This window comes from Talpa occidentalis, unplaced genomic scaffold (assembly GCF_014898055.3).
Source record: "Talpa occidentalis isolate TD23 unplaced genomic scaffold, MPIMG_talOcc4v2.1 talOcc4.12, whole genome shotgun sequence".
Lineage (NCBI taxonomy): Eukaryota > Metazoa > Chordata > Mammalia > Eulipotyphla > Talpidae > Talpa > Talpa occidentalis.
Window position 1 is genome coordinate 69,762,017 of NW_023601212.1, and position 17,872 is coordinate 69,779,888.

The window sequence follows — 17,872 nt, forward strand, 5'->3', positions numbered from 1 at the left end:
TTCCGTTCTCTTGGCCCCACCCTGAGGGCTAGATGAGGAAATGAAGAAGTGTGGGTTCACTTACTGGTGTTCACTTTTTGGAGTCATTACTTCAAGAGGATGGGAGTGCTGAATCTCTTTTTAGCTTATCCTTGAAGTTTCCAGTGTCCTGAGAAGGTCGGAAGCAGCATGTACTGGCAAGGATGGGAATGGTGTCTGGTCCTACAACTTCTGTTCCTGCTGGAGACTGGCATTCAAGGTACTTTCCACACATTGTCTGCCTGTGATTGTGCACCAGAGGTGGGGTCCGATGGAAAGGGGGTGTGGGGTGTGGCTCAACTCTGGAAGAGGAGTGTGGGCTCCAGGCAGCAGGGGGCCTTCCTTAGCCTTGGAGAATATATACCTTCTCTTTGTCTATGAGATTTGCTAAATTTGAAGAGGAAGCTGCTCTCATACTGTGTGATTAGGGTTCCCATTTCCTGGTGCCATGTCAGCCCCACATCTAAGTTTGTGTCCAGAGGCTGCTACCATTTTGTCCTCAAAAAGATCGCACTTTTAGTAAAGAAAATTTGGGAAATATTGCTTCCTCTCGAGTCTTTGAATAGGGGTCTGAGCTGAGACCTAGCCTCAGCAGTAGAGGAAACCCCAAACACCAGGGTGTTAAAAGTTAAGGCCCGATCCTCTGTGATGTGCTTGTTCTGCCCCATCCTGTGCCGGGGGCTGGTGGGGGGGGATTTGCTTTCCTTTTTCTGTTACAGCTGCCCAGCCCTCCATCATTCATCTGCCTAGACAGCCAGAAGTAAGGATTAAATCACCATACTTTTCACTATTGCACCCTCTGCCACCATAGGTATTCAGGTCTTTTTCATTTAAAGGACTTTAATACTCACCACAATGGAGAAAAATGAGAAAAATGAACAAATATGGAAAAAAAAGTCACATCATAGGTTAGAGTAGCATGTCCCTTTTAGGGGGGTCAGAAGGAAAGGTGTTGACACTCACCAGGGCCTTTCAGGAGACCCTGCTTTGGCTCTGGGGTGTGACTGCATCAATGCAGAGACCTGGTGTCTTCAGGACTCCCTGGGGTGGGTTCATCTCCTAGAATACTCACAGCATTGGAATGGGGGTGATGTGAGGTATTAATCCAATTGCTGAGTGAGAAAGATGGAGTTGCCAGAAGAAACAGAAACTTTCCGGACTTTCAGTAAGTACAGGGTACACGTGCCTAAATCGCTGTGTACAAATTATGCTACAGATGGTCATCTGAGTCCCAATTTATGACTCCCCCCATATAACCACAAGCTTTCTAAATTTAACTGTTTGCCTGGAAGGAGGTACTTTTTGTCTTACCTCTAACTCTTTGTACAAGTCTTTTCTCCTGCCTATAATTCCTGCACCTTTTCTATCCCTGCTCTCCCCTTCATGTGAATTCCTCCTGGAAAGTTCATGCTCCAGATTCTGGTTGAAGTTTGATGATCCTTGAGCTCTGTGAGATCAGGGACTATGTCTGGTGCGAACTTAGCACAGTGCCTAGAGCCCAGACTCAATAAATAATTGTTAAACAAGTGAATGAATGACCTCAAGGACTTCTTTCAGGGTATACATCCAGATCTTCTTGGGGCACAGTAGTTTTTTTTCCGCTGTGAAAAGGAATGATTTTTGGACAAATTTGGAAGCCCTTTTAGATATCTTTCTTCACCAATAACATCTGTAGAGACCTGTTAAATCTATTTGGCCTAATTCCTCTTTCAAGGCTATTGATTCCTTATTTAGTCTCAATCTTGATGATCTGTCTATAGTTGTAAGTAGAGTTAAAATCCCCTAGTATTATTATCTTATAGTCAACTGTCTGTTTAGCTCTGTTAATAATTGTCTAATGTATCTTAGTGCTCCATCACCAAGTGCATATGTATTTATAAGTGTTATTTCTTCTTGTTGTATTAGGTCCATAAAGTAATCTGTCTCTCTCTCTTATTACCTTTCTTCATTGCAAGTTTGTTTTATCTAATTCTAGCTGTTCTTGAATTCTTTTGGTTACCATTTTCTTGTAGGATTATCTTCCAGGCATTAATTCTAGGCCTGTACCTGTCTTTGTTGGCAAGATAGGTTTATTTTCAACAACAAAATGTTAGACTTTGTTTTGAAATCCAATCAGTCATTCTTCACCTTTTGACTGGTAAATTCAGTCCACATACATTTCAGGTGATTATTGCAACATAAGTACTCATTGCATTTTGTTCACTTTTTAAAATGTGTCTTATCTTTTTCTTTTTCTTTTTTTTGAGGGCTTCCTATTATGTTTTGTGTTTCCGTTGTCTTACATGTTGTTTCTATTGATTTCTGTTTTAAGGTTCTACTGAGGTTAGAATATGACAGACTATTTGTGGGACCTATTAGATGGTCTAGTCTCAAACTCATTCTGATGGGTCACATTGTTACTCTACTCCTTGTGTGTGTTATATAGTTTATGCGCCTGTTACCACTGTATTTGTTGTTCTGTTGCTTTATAATAACTCCTTTAACACTTTATCCTTCCTCAGACTTCTTTCATGTACATCTTGGCCTTGATAAATTCTTTTAGGTTTTGCTTTACAGTACATATCCTTACGCAAAACCTCTTTCCTTAAGAGTTTTACTGGACAGGATAGTAGTGACATTTAGAGAAGTCAGAATGTCCTCTTTAGAAACATTTCTCTCTCTTAGTAGATTATAACTTTCTTTGATTTAATTTTTTTCCATTTTAATATTACTTTCAACAGACAAAAAGCATGGTACAAGAAAGATCTTGTTCATTTTCTATTACAAACTAAGGTAAACAGTTACTTTATCTTGAGCATGCAGACACATAACCTTATTTCTTTTTTCTTTTAGAAGTAAATAAAAATGATATTTGTCCTTAATGTAGTTTTCTTACCATCTAAAATATAAAATTGTTAGGAAGGTAATAAAGCTTTTGTAAATTTACTTTAAAAATAGAAATAAATTTATTATACAAGAGAAAAATATCAATGAACAAATATATATGTATTTATTAGATAACTTTCTGTTAGCCAATGAAAGTACCATATTGATATTCCTAATAGTACTGCATGTCTCTGCATTAATTGGCAATCTATATTAATAAAATTAATCCATCTTTGTTCTTCAACCTGTTAATGAATTATAGCATTCTTTCAGAAAACTAGGATATTTTCCCTTTTATATGGTCAATGAAGATCCTTTCTACACCTTCTATTTTTAGTATTGTTATTTTTCTAGGCAATCTTTTCATTTAACATTTCATAACAAATTTAACTCTTCCTTCATTATTTTCAATACTGAGGCTGCTTGATATAAGATTTCCCTTGGCTTTTATTTTCCCCTTGATGGCTTTGCATTAACTTATAGATAACCTGAAACCTTGAGTGCTATAGTCAACAATCTTTGAGTTGTTTCTTTTGAGAATTACTGGGTGCTCCTCCACTGCTGCTCTGCTTTCTGGTCTTAATGCTATATCTTATTAATTTACTCCAGACTCAGTCATAAGATAGGACTCCACTGGCCCAGTTAGGTCCCATCGCAATATTTAAGAGACACAATTCATTGATCATAATAATTAAGTAGTGACTCCAATTTCTTTTTGCAGTGTCTTAAAAGACATTAAAGGAAACACAATTTGTGAAATATGGCAGCACTTCCTGCAAGGCTTTTCCTGCCCTCTTCAGTCTTTTCATCCCTCTTTGACAGAGATTCTGTCAGAATCTCACTTGGAGCATTCACGTTGTAACATCTGTATCCAACCTAATTCATGTTGTTCTAGTCTTTGTGTATCTCCTCTTTCCCTCTGGCCTTTTAGTCCAAACTCATGTTAAGGTGTAAGCAAGAGGGAGAATATGTATAATACAAATGTGAAATTTACAATAAAAATGTAAAAAACACTTTTGACTAGTAGGAGGTCATGAAGAAGAGTAGATAGGAACACTTACGGAGGCATTTCGTCCCTGTCAGTCATTCATTTGCTAATTCAATTCCACAGTAAACACTATAAGCCAAGTATTGTGAGGATTCAAAGTTGCTTAAGATGTGACTTTTGCACTGAAGAAGCCCACAGCCTTAAGGACTATGTGTTACTTCTTCACAAGTCAGTTTGAAGTTCTTCTAAGCATGTAGGGATACCCTTGCCAACCATGACCCCATTGTCCTATAAAGCAGAATTTGTTCTCAAAAGAAGAAAAGATGCAAATTATAACTGGATCTGAATCATAACTTGAGTCACAATGATCTGTATCCTTTTTGCTTTTGACCCATCATTATTCTTCTGTCCTCGAGGAAGTTTCAGGGAAGATCTTTGATCTGGTGATAGTGCTGGGATTCTTATTACCATCATATATCCTAAGCTAGTGATCTGCCCTTCTTATCTCTTATACATACAGTTGTCTTGTACATTTAGATCATCAGGCTATGAGTGAAAACTTCTTCAGGAACTGTTATGATTCTTTGAATTTTAGTCCTCTTCTGCCACATTCTTCACTCTTTCATATTCACATATAGGGGTTCATTTCTAAAAAATATGTCATTAATTTTATCTTTGTTTTGTTATTCTTTGGGTAGAACAAAATCATTTCAACAGGCAATTATTAAGCTTATTAATAATTTAGCCATAGTTCTACAAAGAGCTGCTGAGATTCAACAAAAACAAAGTGAATAATCCAGTCAAAAAATGGGCAGAAGAGCTAAAAATAAACTTCTCCAAAGAAGAAATGCAAATGGCCAACAGACATATGAAAAAATGTTCAACATCACTTGTAATCAGGGAAATGCAAATTAAAACTACAATGAGATACCATCTTATACCAGTGAGAATGGCACATATTAAAAAAAACTAGCAACAACAAATGTTGGCAAGGATGTGGAGATAAAGGAACTCTCCTGCACTGCTGGTAGGAATGCAAACTGGTCCAACTGTTAGGGGGAAAGGATGTCCTGAGCTAATTCCATACAGGCTTTGTGGACTCCACCCCCACTCCAGACCAAAGCCATCAAGACACTGGAAATGACAAATCCCATCATCACCAAAGGGAGGGTTGCTGGGACCTGACCTGAGGGCGGAGTTAGCTGCCCGGTTTGATATAAAACCAGATACACGGGCCTTGGGTCTCTCTCTTGGCCTCACAGCTCTTGACTCTTCACCAGCTCTCAGCCTGCCATTGGGATTCCAGATCAGCAGATCGGGTAGGACGCATTCATGAGTTAATCTCCCTCTTTTTCTCCCTGAGTTATTCATTTCTTCATTTCCCCTTTCTTTTATAAATAAACCTTTTATTAATCTTTTGTGTGTGCCTACAGGTGAGTATTAATAAGTAGCCCCTTTTAGGCATGCAGGTGAGGACCCATAGTCAGGCAACCCGTTTTGTATTGGGGTTCCCTATAACACAACCACTATGGAGAGCTGTGTGGAGAGTCCTCAATCTGCTAAAGATGGAGCTTCCATATGATACAGCAATTCCACTGCTAGGTATTTACCCAAAGGACACAGAAATATTAATTCCAAAGGGCACCTGCACCCCTCTGTTTATAGCAGCACTATTTACAATAGCTAAGCTATGGAAACAACCCAAATGCCCAAAAATAGATGACTGGGTCAAGAAGATGTGGTACATATACACCATGGAATATTACTCAGCAATGAAAAAAGATAAACTCATGCAATTTGCAGCAACATGAATGGAGATGGAAGGGATCATGCTCAGCAAAATAAGCCAGAAAGAAAAAGAAAAATACCAGATGGTCTCACTCATAGCAGGAATTTAGAAAACCTAAATAAGGGACCAGAAAAAAGACGAATTATAATAAAGTAAAAATCAAAATCAACAAGCAACTATTAACCAGAGACACACTACAGTGGGGGAGGAGGGAGTAGGATCAAATCAAGGGGGGGAGGGGGAAAATTGTGTGGGGACTATAACCAAGACGAAAATGCATACGTTGTGCAAAAATGAAAAATGATGCAAAAAATATATAAAATATAATAAAAATACAATAAAAAATAATTTAGCCATAGTACTAATTATTATAGATACAAACTATAATGTAGGTGATAATAATAAAATAACAATACATGAAAGTTATTGAACGCTTACTAATATCCCAAGTATTATTCTAAGTACTATATTTACATTAATTAAATTGTATTCTAAGCATTTTAAGTAGCTCTGACTCCTACCACCTACTGCTGGAACCCATGGAGAACACAAGTCTTGGGAGTAGAGACATGATCTGTCATGATTTTATTTGAAAACCTGCTGTTTGATTATAAGGGATAGAGCCAGGACCAGAGAGTTTCATTATGGTCTGAGGCAAAGCTAGATGGCTTTTTAGTGTTATCCCTGTCCCTACGCTTACTTCTAAAGCTCCATTTTTTAAAAAAGATTTATACATAGAAGACCTGGGGTGTAGGCCAGATGAGCAGGAGGGTGCGAGGGTTCGTTCACCAGAGACAGAGGGGAGAGCAGAACAGGTGGATATACTAAAATGCACTGCTGAGGGGAGCAGCAGGTGACACATGAGAGGTCTGCTGAGCCATGTGGGTCTCCTCCCTGGCGGGGATCGAATGCCTGCTGCAGTGGCCGTGGATAGCTTCATAGTGCTGCGTTTTAACCCTCTGCACCACCAGGGAGACCCTAACGCTCCAATTTTATTGAGTTGATCATCAGGGACATTTCCTCTGATGCAACCCATACTCATCGCTACCAAACAGAAACTTCTTCCTCCTCCCTTGCCCCACAACCTCCCAAAGCCTGAACTGCACAGCTCTGCTTCTCCAGTGCAGGCTCACTGTGACTCTCCCTTGCAGGTCAACCAGAACACAAGGTGACTGCCCTTGCTGGCAGCAACGTGCGTCTGCTTATGCCCCATTCGGGTAAATACAGAGAAGTCAGCTGGTTTTTCAACACCAGCAAGAAGATTGTGTTATGGGATTCTGGAGAACTTACATACTTCGATAATGAAATGAAGAGCAGGATCCATCTTGATCAGTCTCGTACATTGCACATCTCTCGTGTCCAGAAGAGTGACAGCAGCACCTACATCTGCGAGGTGGTGAGCAACGAGGGAAAGATAGAGCAAAAGACCATTCAGCTGCAGGTGTTTGGTGAGTTGGGGAAACTGAAGGGCAAGTCCCCTTTCCAGGGAGATCCAGGGTGTACCCCGGGAGGCTTCCTGGGGATCATGAGGATGCTCTGGGAGGAGGAGAAAAAAACCTCAGGGCAGGCTTAATCATTCCTTGTAAGCCAGTTCCATCTGAGGTAGAGCCTGCATCAGCAAAAGGCAAAGCAAATGACTTCACTGTGTGCAGGACCCAGGCATGTCGTACTCGAAAACTGGTGTTTTGTCCTTCCTTTCTCATAGCTGCTCTACCCACTCCACCTCCCCCCATCCATCCATCTGCTGTCCATCTTTATAGATACTTACAACACCTGCTATGTGGCCAGCTCTGTGCTAAACCTGAGATGAGTCTACAGACACAGTGCTGTCCTCTGCATGTGCTAGGGCCACGAGAGACTCCTCTAGCTCCGCCACAGTCCAGGAAAGGGCTTTGCCATACACAGGCCAGTCCCTCTGACCCCAGGACTCCTGTTGTCTCTGGGTCGAGGCGCTCTTGCAGGATGAACGGGCCAAGGTGTCGCTAGCAGGCCATTGCTAGAGAAAGGCTCCAGGGCAGACTTGGGTAGGATGCCAATTCTTGGTCCCAGCCCTTCTCTGCCACAGTGGGTCATATACCTCTTTTGTTTGTTTGTGTGGTATGACCCTGGATCCAGCTTAGCTTTACTCCAGGGTAGCTCCACTGCTTGGAGATGCTGAGGACAAAGAGCTCCCTGACTCCCTGTAGGGCTCTTCTGGATGATGGTGATTTCCACCACATGCAGAGACTTCTGGTTCCCTTTGCGCTTTGTTGGCTCAGCCCTTGATGCTACTGTAAGCACTAATAAATATACTACATTTATTTTTTTATCTCATACACCTCTTATCTTTAGGTCCTGTGCCCCAGCCAGTTCTAAAACAAGAGATGATAAAAAAGGTGAACAGCAATTGTTTTCTAAACCTCTCATGTGTGGTGCGTGACCCATCCGTGAGTTACAGCTGGTATGGGGAGTCAGGGCTCCTTCCTGAATTCCAGCACGGTATGCTTGAGCTCATCGTCAACCAACAGAACTACTCTGACTTTTACACCTGCAATGTCAGCAATCCTTTTGAATGGAAGAAAGCCACAATCAATGTCTCCTCATTGTGTGTGCCGGGTAAGAAGTTTCCCCAAGTGTGCAGAGGAGGCCTGGGTGATTTGTTTCCACTTGAGAGAAAAAGGGGTAAAGACCACCTGGCTTCCTAGCACAGAACTTGGTGATGAGACTCAAAGGGACTTCAGGGTCTACCTGGGGCTTTGCCACTGGCCTTTACAAGCCCCCCCCTGCCTTGTAGAGCTCGGGGCCTTCACCTGCAAGGGTGACTGGCACAGGGTGGCCATGGGCCCCTTGTCCTGACTCCTTTCACAATGCCTGACCCTGACACCAGAAGCCAGGGCAGACATGAACAACCTGAGGTTTGAGGAGAGCAACATGTGTCATTCATTCAACACATGTTGTTGAGAGGACAGCTGGTGAGCAGGGCCTGAGGGGTCTGCAAGGTAACCTGACTAGCATGGATGCAGATGAGTAGATGGACTTGCGTGAATGAAAACAAGCAGTGGCCAGAGGGAGAACCTTACCTTAAGTCATACACTCCACTTCCCTGGGTTCATGAACTTGAAAGTTCTGATGAGCTTGAAAGGCATATTTTGGGTTTCTCTTCAGTTCTTCTCTCTGGGGCACCCTCCCAGAGCCTCAGTCCCGCTGTCTTGACACAGTCTGATGGTGGAGGAGCTAGACCTTAGGTACGGGAGCCAGCCACCCCGGCGACTAACCTGGGATTTACAGGACTAGCCAAACATGTTGTTTGCTTCTCCAAGTCACATCCTTCTCAAGTAACAAATAGCAGTTCTTACATGTTGTTGTTGTTTGTTTTTTTTTTAAAGATTTATTTATTTATTTATACAAGATTGATTGATTGATTGATTGATTTATACAAGCACTGGGTACAGTCAGAAGCGCGGGAGGGTGAGAGAATTCACCAGAGCCAGAGCGGAGAGCAGAGCAGGCAGAAGGACCGAAGTACACTGCTGAGGGGAGCAGCGGGCGGCAGGAGAGGTCTGCGCGCCATGTGGGACCCTCCTCCGGTGGCCGGGGAGCAGCGGGGGATCGAACCAGCGCTGCAGAGGCAGCGGGCAGCTTTGCAACCCAGCAATCAACCGCTGTGCCACCGGGGAGGCCCCTTACATGTTGTTTTAAGGATTACACGGGACAGTATAGCCAACCCAGCTAGCACTGTGCCTGAGGAGACTTCACTGAATGTAGCTAAATTATGTGTGCCCAGTCCCTTTAATCCTGGAAGCCCTAGGTGCCAGGGACACCTTAACAGACTTGGAGACTCTCTCCAGCATTGCAGACTGTGTAGTCTCCCAGAGACTACACACCCCGGGCCCTGGTCCACATATGCTTCGGAATAGCTGTGCCAACATGGGGCATGTGTGGGGACATTTTCTTGCGGTCTTCTGAGGCCCAGTCTATTCCTCGCCTGTGCTGACCTTTTACCTCTGCTCCCATCATGGACTCGAGAGCCCATGCCCTCTTTCTTCTTCCCACTAGAGGGAAGAAGAAGGACCTGCCTCTTCTCTCTCTCCTGACATGCCTGCTTTTCTTCCACTGCAGACCCCCTGAGCCAGTGGGGTGTCTGACTGAGGGACCACAAGTTGGTCTGACCAACACCACCTTCATGTCAGATCCAGAAAAAGGAGGTGATCCTGTCCTTCATAAATCAACTGCTTACTGCAGAGAGGGGTAGGCAACCAGACACCCCTTTTCTTGAAGGGTTTAAGCCTCCTGTCACCTTTAAGCCACCCCAGTTCTCCTTGAGCAGTGTCCTTAATGGCTCTTTCCTATGTAATCCCTCTACCCTTTCTCCTTTCATTGTCTGCTTCCCCCCTCCCCTCCCCCTCTCTGGCCCTCTCCCCTCCCCTCCCTCTCTCCACTCTTCTCTCTTCCCTTTTTTGACCCTCCCTCCATTTTTCTTCTTGTCTTTCTCCTCTCTTCTCTCCCATTTCCTCTCCTGTCTTCTCCCCTCCCTTTTACTCTGCTCCCCTCTTCTCTCTTTTTCCTCCTTCCCTTCCCTCCTCTTATTCCCTCCCTTCCTACCTCTTCTCTTCCCCTTTCACCTCCTACAGATGGTTAATGGCCTGAAGATGGAGGGGGGCTGAGGTTCTTCCTTCCCTGAAGGCAGCTGCACACAGCAGCTTTATGCGGTTATCTGCGCACACCTGGGCCCTGCCAGCTCCTGCTGTCCCGCAGAAGCGAGTCTCCCAGGCTGCGGACACCCCTGGCCTGTCCTGTGGGCCCCCAACCCAGTGTTGGCTCCCCCCGCCCGACGCCATGTTAAGCAACCAGGTAATGTGAGGTTCTCTTGCTCTTTCAGGTGCGTCCTCTGTGAGAGCCTGGCCTGTCCATTGGCTGGTGGTCATGCTGCCCACAGTTCTTGGCCTCCTGTTGATGTAAGAGGAGCGTTTCCCACTCCCGTGCGGCTTCTGCGTGCAAGAATCTTGCCTTGGTCTGCAGCAGGCTGAGAACTCTGGTATATAAATGTGTTATAGAGCAGCCCCGATATTGAACGGGTTCAAATGGAGAAATAGGTTTGGGTTTTTTTTTTTATTACATTTTTTTTTATAGAGGCATGTTTTATTTATTTATTTGTTTGTTTTGTTTATTTATTTATACGAGCAGTGGGTGCAGTCAGAAGCGCGGGAGGGTGAGAGAACTCACCAGAGCCAGAGCGGGAAGCAGAGCAGGCAAAAAGACCGACGTACACTGCTGAGGGGAGCAGCGGGCAGCAGGAGAGGTCTGCGCGCCATGTGGGACCCTCCTCTGGGGCCGGGGAGCAGCCGGGGATCGAACCGGCGCCGCCGAGGCCGCGGGCAGCTTCGCAACCCAGCGCTCAACCGCTGCGCCACCGGGGAGGCCCAGGTTTGGTTTTTTTAAGCAGGGCGGGAAAGAGACGCGCAAGGGCCGTGGCTGCCGCCCTCCTCCTCCACTAGCGCCGGTCGCCCGACGTGGGAGGGGAGGGGAAGGGGAAGGGATGGGAGCCCCCAGTCCAGGCACGACTGCGCACGCCGGCGGCAACAAAGCGGCAGAAACGCTCCAAACGCCGCTCCCGGACTCGCGGCGCCGCCCGCCTCCTGTGAGCCCCTAATGCGCCAAGCGTCCCCCTAAAGGACTCTCGCGAACGCCCCCTTCCCCTCCCGTCCCAGCCCGAGGCCAGAGGCCCCGGTGGGCGGGAGAGGGGGGTGGCAGAGAGGCGGCGGGGGGCTGGTCTTGGGGGAGTTGGGGGGTGGCCGCGGCGCCGCAGGGCCCCGGTGGAAGGGCGCCGCCTAAGCGTCAACACCGCCGCCCCCCCAAAAAAAAGGCGAGGCACGCGCGCCCCCTCGAACTCCGCGCCCCGGCCCCCTTCCCCGCGCCAGAACCGGCCACCTCCAGGACTCCGGTCCCGCGGAAGGGGAGGGGAGAGGGGGCGTGGGGGGGAGAGGGGGCGTGGGGAGGGGCGGGGGAGAAGAGAAGGGGTGGGGAAGAGAGGGGGCAAGAGGGGGAGGAGGGGAGAGAAGGGGGAGAAGAGGGGGGAGAGAGGCGCCCCATGAACGTGCAGTGCGTGAAGGGCGAGGAGCGGCAGGCATTCCCGAGAAAGACCTTGTTGAAGCAGAAGCCACAAGGATGCCTGGATATTCAGCCAGGTGTTAATCTGGGTGTGTGCGTTCGCGTGCGTGCGTGCGTGCGTGCGTGCGTGCGTGTGTGTGTGTGTGTGTGTGTGTGTGTCTGGGTGAGGCTGACATTTGAATGCGGGCCTGAGTGAAGCGAATTGCCCTCCCCAGTGGGGGTGGGCCTCGTCCCATCTGTTGAAGGCCTGAACTGAAGGAAAGCTCTCCCTCCTGCCAAGTGGCGAGACTCCTCCGGCCTGCCCGCCTTCCCGCCAGGACATTTACTTTTGTCGTATGTAGGGTAAATAGTTTTCAGGCTTTTCTACCCTCCCACCATTAGGATTGCCCTGCCTGATGGGGCACCTGCAGTTGTTACACTGTTGTGGTGTTTACTTCTGTGGGCCATGGGAGGAGTATTGGGATAGTCACCAGAGGAGCGGAAGCAGGAGAGAGAAGAGGAGAAGGCAGGCCAGAGAAGCCCAGAGTGAAGACCTGCTGGGGGCTTGGAGGCCTGCCTGCCGTGTACCTCTTTGCCACACTATATGTAAAGTTCAATAAAAACCTGAGAAAGCCATGGAGGGCTCCAGGAATCCTCCTTTACATGGACATGGACAACCTGCTCTGTGACCATCCTGCCCCTTCATCTTTCCTTCATATCTGGACTGGAACTACGTCATCACAGTGCTGGAGCTCCAGCTTGCTGACTCAGATCTTGGGGCTTGTCAAGCTGCATGAGCCAACTCCTTATAATAAATCTCTTTACATGTATGTGTGTCTTAAAGTTCTTGTGTGTGTAGGTCTCCTGTGTTTCTCTTATATGTGTATGTGCATGGTATCTCCTGTCTTAATGTGTGTGGGTCTCCTGTGTGTCTACTTATCTCCTACGCATGTGTGTATCTCCTGTGGCTGTGTCTCGAGTGAGAGTATCTCCTGTCCTGTGTGTGTGTGTGTTTGGGTATCGTCTCTGTGTATATATGTGTATGTATCTACCAGTAGTAGTATCTACTACTGATTCTGGTTTTTTTTTTTTTAATAAATAAAGATTTATTTATGCATACAAGAACTGGCGTGCAGGCCAGAGGTGCAGGGGGTAAGAGGATTCACCAGAGACAGAGTGGGGAGAGAACAGGCAGATCTACTGAAATACACTGCTGAGGGGAGCAGCAGGAGAGACAGGAGAGGTCTGCTGCGCCATGTGGGTACTTCCCCGGCTGGGGATTGAACTCATGCTGCAGTGGCTGCAGATAGCTTCATAGTGTTGCGTCTTGACCCCTGGCACCACCAGGGAGGCCCCCTACTGGTTCTGTTTCTTTAGGGAGCTCTAATACATGGGCCAATACAGAAAAACTCCTTTCCCCAGTCTTACGTGGATGGCCACCAGAAAGGCATCACATGATGTGGCAGGAAGTGAGCTCAGTGGTGGAGTCATATGAAGTCAGGCACCCGGGTCCAAACCGCAAGCTGCCTGGTCTTGGTAGGGTGTGCCTGGTAAAGGAAGTTTGGGTTTATTTGTCACCACAAGATATTCTGGGCCCCCAAGACACCCATTCTCTGCAAATCCCCTCCAAATTCACCTCTCACAGCTGTTGTCCTTTGATGGGTCTCTTCACTGTGCCTGTCTCCTTCCCTTTTCCCTTTCTCTTGGTAGAAGAGGAGGTTTTCTTGGGCAACACAGACACATGTGTGCTCTGTCTTTCTCTCTCTCTCTCACACACAAACAACATACACACACACATACAAATACACACATACGGTAGAAATAATAAGAGGAAAGAAATATTACTTTAAGTAACATGTTACTTTAAGCAGCACAGCTCTCCAGACGTCATGCTTGTATTGGTCTATTGACTTGGAAACCTGAGTCAAATCCTACCAGAGACACCCAAGTCACCAGCACCAACACTCCCCTGCCCCATCCCCATCCCTCAAGGCAGTACCAGACACACACTTTGTGGCTTTGTGGGACTCAGTGCATACTGAAAATGTGGACCCCCTTCTTCAAGAAGCAGAAAAAAAAAACTGTCATTAGGGCCAGGTGCAGCTGGGGTTGCATGGCTAAGCTGCAGCAGCTCCAGGTGCAGGAAGCAGTAGATTCTACAATGAAGAATAGAGAGGGGACACCCGGAAGTCACCGGCGTCATCTGGTGCAGCACTGGCTGTTGTGAGGACAGCCAGGCCTCCAGGCAGGAGGCACACCAGCACCCTGAGCACTGTCACGTGCCTCTGGATTTATCGAGCCCAGGCCTTGGTGACCAGCTAGCTGGAGAAGCTCCAGGACTACCTGGCCTGCTGCACCATGCATTGCAACAACAAAGCAAAAGATTCACGTAGATGCAGGAGGTAAAGATGACACGGCAGCTGGAGGTTGTGTGTCAAGCGTGTGGATGATCAGGTGCACCTCATCCAGACCATGGCCAGGAAGGAGTCGCTCTCATTCATGGGAAATAAAAGTCTTTGCCATTGGCCATTGGGGCTTAAGGCATGAATCTATTTTAAAAGAGGAATGAGAATTTGGATTTTTTTTTATTTAATATTTTATTTTATGTAATTCTTTTTTCATCTTTGCACAATGTATGCATTTCATTTTGGTTATATTCCCCATACAATTGCACCCCCCCCTTATTTTGACTCTAGTCCTTCCTTTCCCTCCCCCTCCCTCCCTCTCTCCACCCCCCCCCCCCCGTGTGTGTCTCTGGTTTATAGTTGCTTGTTGATTTTTATTTTTACTTTGTATTGATTAGTCTTTTTCCTGGCCTCTTATTTAGGTTTTGTAAGAGAATTTGGATCTTTTAAGCGAAATTTTTGAATGAAGAAATTAAGGACAGCAGCAAGGTTAAAGCATATGTCACTTGCCTCTGGACGCTGGTTCCTTTATGTTTCAATGCTATAAAGTGAAATAGAAAAAAACTGGTGCTAAACTCTGGATCAGAAATGGCACAGGGGAGTTTTGGAGAGCCCAAATCTCACGTGGCAAATGCTGGTCCTGGCAGGAGGGATTTCCCTTGGACCAAACCAAAGCCCTCCACACTTCAGCTTCTTGTTAGTACAGACTCCACGTTGGCAGATCCTCTAACCCACCTGGGACCTGGTAGGGTGCTAGGAGAGGTACTTGTTGCCAATCCCCTCTTGGCACAAAGATCACCACACCATCAACTGTGGAACAAAGTCCCCTAGAGCATGAATTTAGAAGGTGGAAAAAGATTTCTGGGTCTTCGTTTTGCTTGGTTTGGTTTTATACAAACCAAGCGCTTGTTGATGACTGTCTGTGGTCATCAAGATGGGGATGTGCATTACTTGAAACTCTCACGCATTACATCTTTCAGCTGAGAGGCCCTGCAGAAACAAGAGAGGCGGAGCCCCACTGGGTGTGGGAGACAGGCTCCCCTCTCAATGGTTCCTGAAATTGCAGTAGAGGGAAGGGACAGCCTTACGGTGGCACTGTCCCTGGAAGGGACAGGGGTTTCGATTGTGCTATCTACCAGTATCTGGGAATAAACAGTGCAAGAGGCACATTTGGGTATTTAATTAAAAGTTATGATGTGCTGGATTTAGAAAAACCATTCACAGATGACTGCACTGAAAGCCTAAATGCAGTATTGCTGACTCAGCCTCCTGAAATACCAGAGCCCTAGAGAGACAGCCTTTTGGTGACAAGGTCAAGGGAGAAAAAGTAAGCACCTCAGGAGTGGGAGGAGGAGGAGCTGTGATTCCCTTGGAGCAAAGAACAGGGAAACATCGTGCAGAGTTCTGCCCCAGCTCTGTTGCCAACTAGATAAAGACTTTGTCTTTTTACCAACTGATTACTTGAAGTGATAATATCGCCTGTTTGCTGTTTCAAGGCTGTGATATATTATCCTAGCGGTCTGGCTAGAAAAAATAAATAAGGTCTAGTTTTTCCCTCTCTCCTACCCTTCCAAAAAAGTTCCATTAAATGATTAAAGCATAAAGCTTTTTCTTTTCTTCCTCAACCTCTCTCTCTACTTGGGATTGCATTTTTTATAGACTATTTAATATTGCTCCAAATAAAATTAAACATATTAATGGTTATTATAAATTTTACTGCTTTTATTGTGCAGTGTCAGTTTGCAATGAAATATGAGAAATCAGATGTGGAATTGTTACAGGGCAGGGAGAGGGGCACCCCAGACCCCGCAAACCTGCCTGCTCTAAATAGGTTCTGCCATCTGCCACATCAACACACATGAGACTTTAATAAAAAGGAACTTTAATACAATTAGTAAATAATACAGGAAAGGCAAAGAATATAGTTTCTAAACCAGGCACCCCAAGTTACCTGTCCCCTCGTGAGTAAAAAGTCCACGCAGGCAGGATTGGCAGAGAACAAGGCCCCAAAGCCTGCCACACGTCTAAAGCATCTTCCAGTGGGAACCCACAGAAAAGGATCAGAAACAACCAGGCAAGTCTGGGAGGAAAAGAGCAAAATCAAAATCAAGACAAAACTGCCATTGTCACCTCCCCATGGGTCTCTCACCAACATCTATGTCAGCCAGTCCACGACCAAAAGGCAAGTGCAGTTTCTTCACATGTCTCTCGGCTCCATGTGCCGCCTCCAGGTATCCTTCTGGCTCTCCATCCTGCTTCCTTCCTACCTCAGTCTCCTCTGCAGCTTCTTCTCCTCCCTGCTTAGCTCCACCCTCCTTTGGTTGGGACAGGAAACCTGTAACCTCCCCCTTTCCTGGGGACCACCCTGTTACAGAAGGACTGAAATTACTCAATTCACATTTTGTAACAGGTACATGCATAGCTCTTTTGTTATTATCAGAACAGTGGAAATGCAGAAAACAAAACAAAACCAAAACTAGCTTAACTTTTCCTTTTAGTCCACAGCGGTGATGCAACATATTCCACCAACACTCTATGAAGCTGTTGCATCAGCGTGGAGTCTCACTGGACCTCCACTGGGTGAGAACCGTGGGCGTCCCTAAGGACGTCCATGAACAGGCCTGGAAGGATGCAACAGAGTCCCAGTGGACGTCACTTAAGAAACACAAATTGAAAGGTGAAATTATTAAGAATTTGAAGATGGTGACACCAGAGTGTTAATCTAAGTGCAGCGTCCACTGAACACACAGCCCTGTTTGATCATACAGGTCACACCCCATGAAGATGGTTTTGTGAAAGGGCATCCCATCCAAGACAGTTGCTTCTGAGAGTTCTAGAACACATTGCTTCCCAGTCCCATATATGTTTCTGCACATCAGAGCTCAATAGGGTGATTTTCAGTGAATGCGGGCTATTTTGTTGGTGCAGAGACATTTCAGCACTTGCTGGCAGTTCCGTGAACAAACCGCCAGTTTCCTGCTAGCCCTCGGTCCCTCTGGTGGGCTGGCAACACTGCCCTCTGCTGGCTCACAGTGGCCAGTTCAAGTTAAAAATTAAGATTAGGTCCGCTCGTCCCACACTTCAACTTTCCCTTGCCCCCTAGGAGTGGGAGGGATCCTGTCAAAATGCAGACTGAGTCAGAAGGTCTGAGTGGGGACCCAAGTTCAGCATTTCCAGCAAGGCCCCAGGAAATGCTGATGTTACTGGCCATTTTGAGTAAGAGGCACAAGTGTCTAAGTTTCCCACTGTGCTGACTTCCAGGTTTATCCTTGGGACCTGCTTTTCTCCTCTACTTCTGGCTCTGCTGTGCCCCTGGCACCACTCTTCTTCTCTTTTCAACTTAAATTTTCCTGGGAACTTCCCTCCCAGGTGCCCTTGGTCCCCAGGAGACACTGGCTATGCTGCGAAAGGATCAGCTTGTCCCCATTGCTCAGGTGACAGACACAGGAGGGTTTGCACAGCCAGGAGTTCTGGCGGCCTGAGAGAATTAACCTTCATGCCTGACCCCATACAGGCAGGCGGCTTGGATTGGGCCTGGTCCGGGGACCAGGTAGGTGCACACATCAATTAAAACTGGACCCTCCAGTATCTAAGTTCAACACTTCCCAAGCCGCATGTGCCTGATGCCTGGCCATGTGGTCACCGAGGCCCATGCCAGGGCTGCTGGAGAGCACTAATGTGGACAGAGTTCATCTGATGCCAGTTCTGTGTCGAAATCTGTCCCTGATGCTCTTCTTTACA

At 46.5% G+C, this 17,872-nt stretch overlaps 1 protein-coding gene across 2 annotated transcripts; it reads left to right on the forward strand.

Moving 5' to 3' along the window:
- Positions 1-42: 42 nt before the first annotated feature.
- On the forward strand, positions 43-10,937 carry LOC119240098 (CD48 antigen). 2 transcript variants are annotated; one of them, XR_008551302.1, is made up of 5 exons: positions 43-238; positions 6,812-7,108; positions 7,992-8,255; positions 10,519-10,674; positions 10,824-10,937. XR_008551302.1 is itself a non-coding variant. In XM_037504460.2 (4 exons), exons 1-4 carry the CDS (start codon positions 169-171, stop codon positions 10,596-10,598), a joined length of 711 nt encoding a protein of 236 aa, XP_037360357.1. In that variant the 5' UTR covers positions 43-168; the 3' UTR covers positions 10,599-10,767. The 2 variants fall into 2 exon arrangements, 1 of the variants encoding a protein (XP_037360357.1); XM_037504460.2 differs by lacking the exon at positions 10,824-10,937 and having other exon boundaries at positions 10,519-10,767.
- Positions 10,938-17,872: the final 6,935 nt, after the last annotated feature.

Coding starts and splice junctions, on each gene's coding strand:
- LOC119240098 (XM_037504460.2), top strand. CDS start 169: ATGTACTGGCAAGGATGGGAATGGTGTCTGGTCCTACAACTTCTGTTC. Junction 239..6,811: donor GCTGGAGACTGGCATTCAAG/GTACTTTCCACA, acceptor TCTCCCTTGCAG/GTCAACCAGAACACAAGGTG. Junction 8,256..10,518: donor CTCCTCATTGTGTGTGCCGG/GTAAGAAGTTTC, acceptor TTGCTCTTTCAG/GTGCGTCCTCTGTGAGAGCC.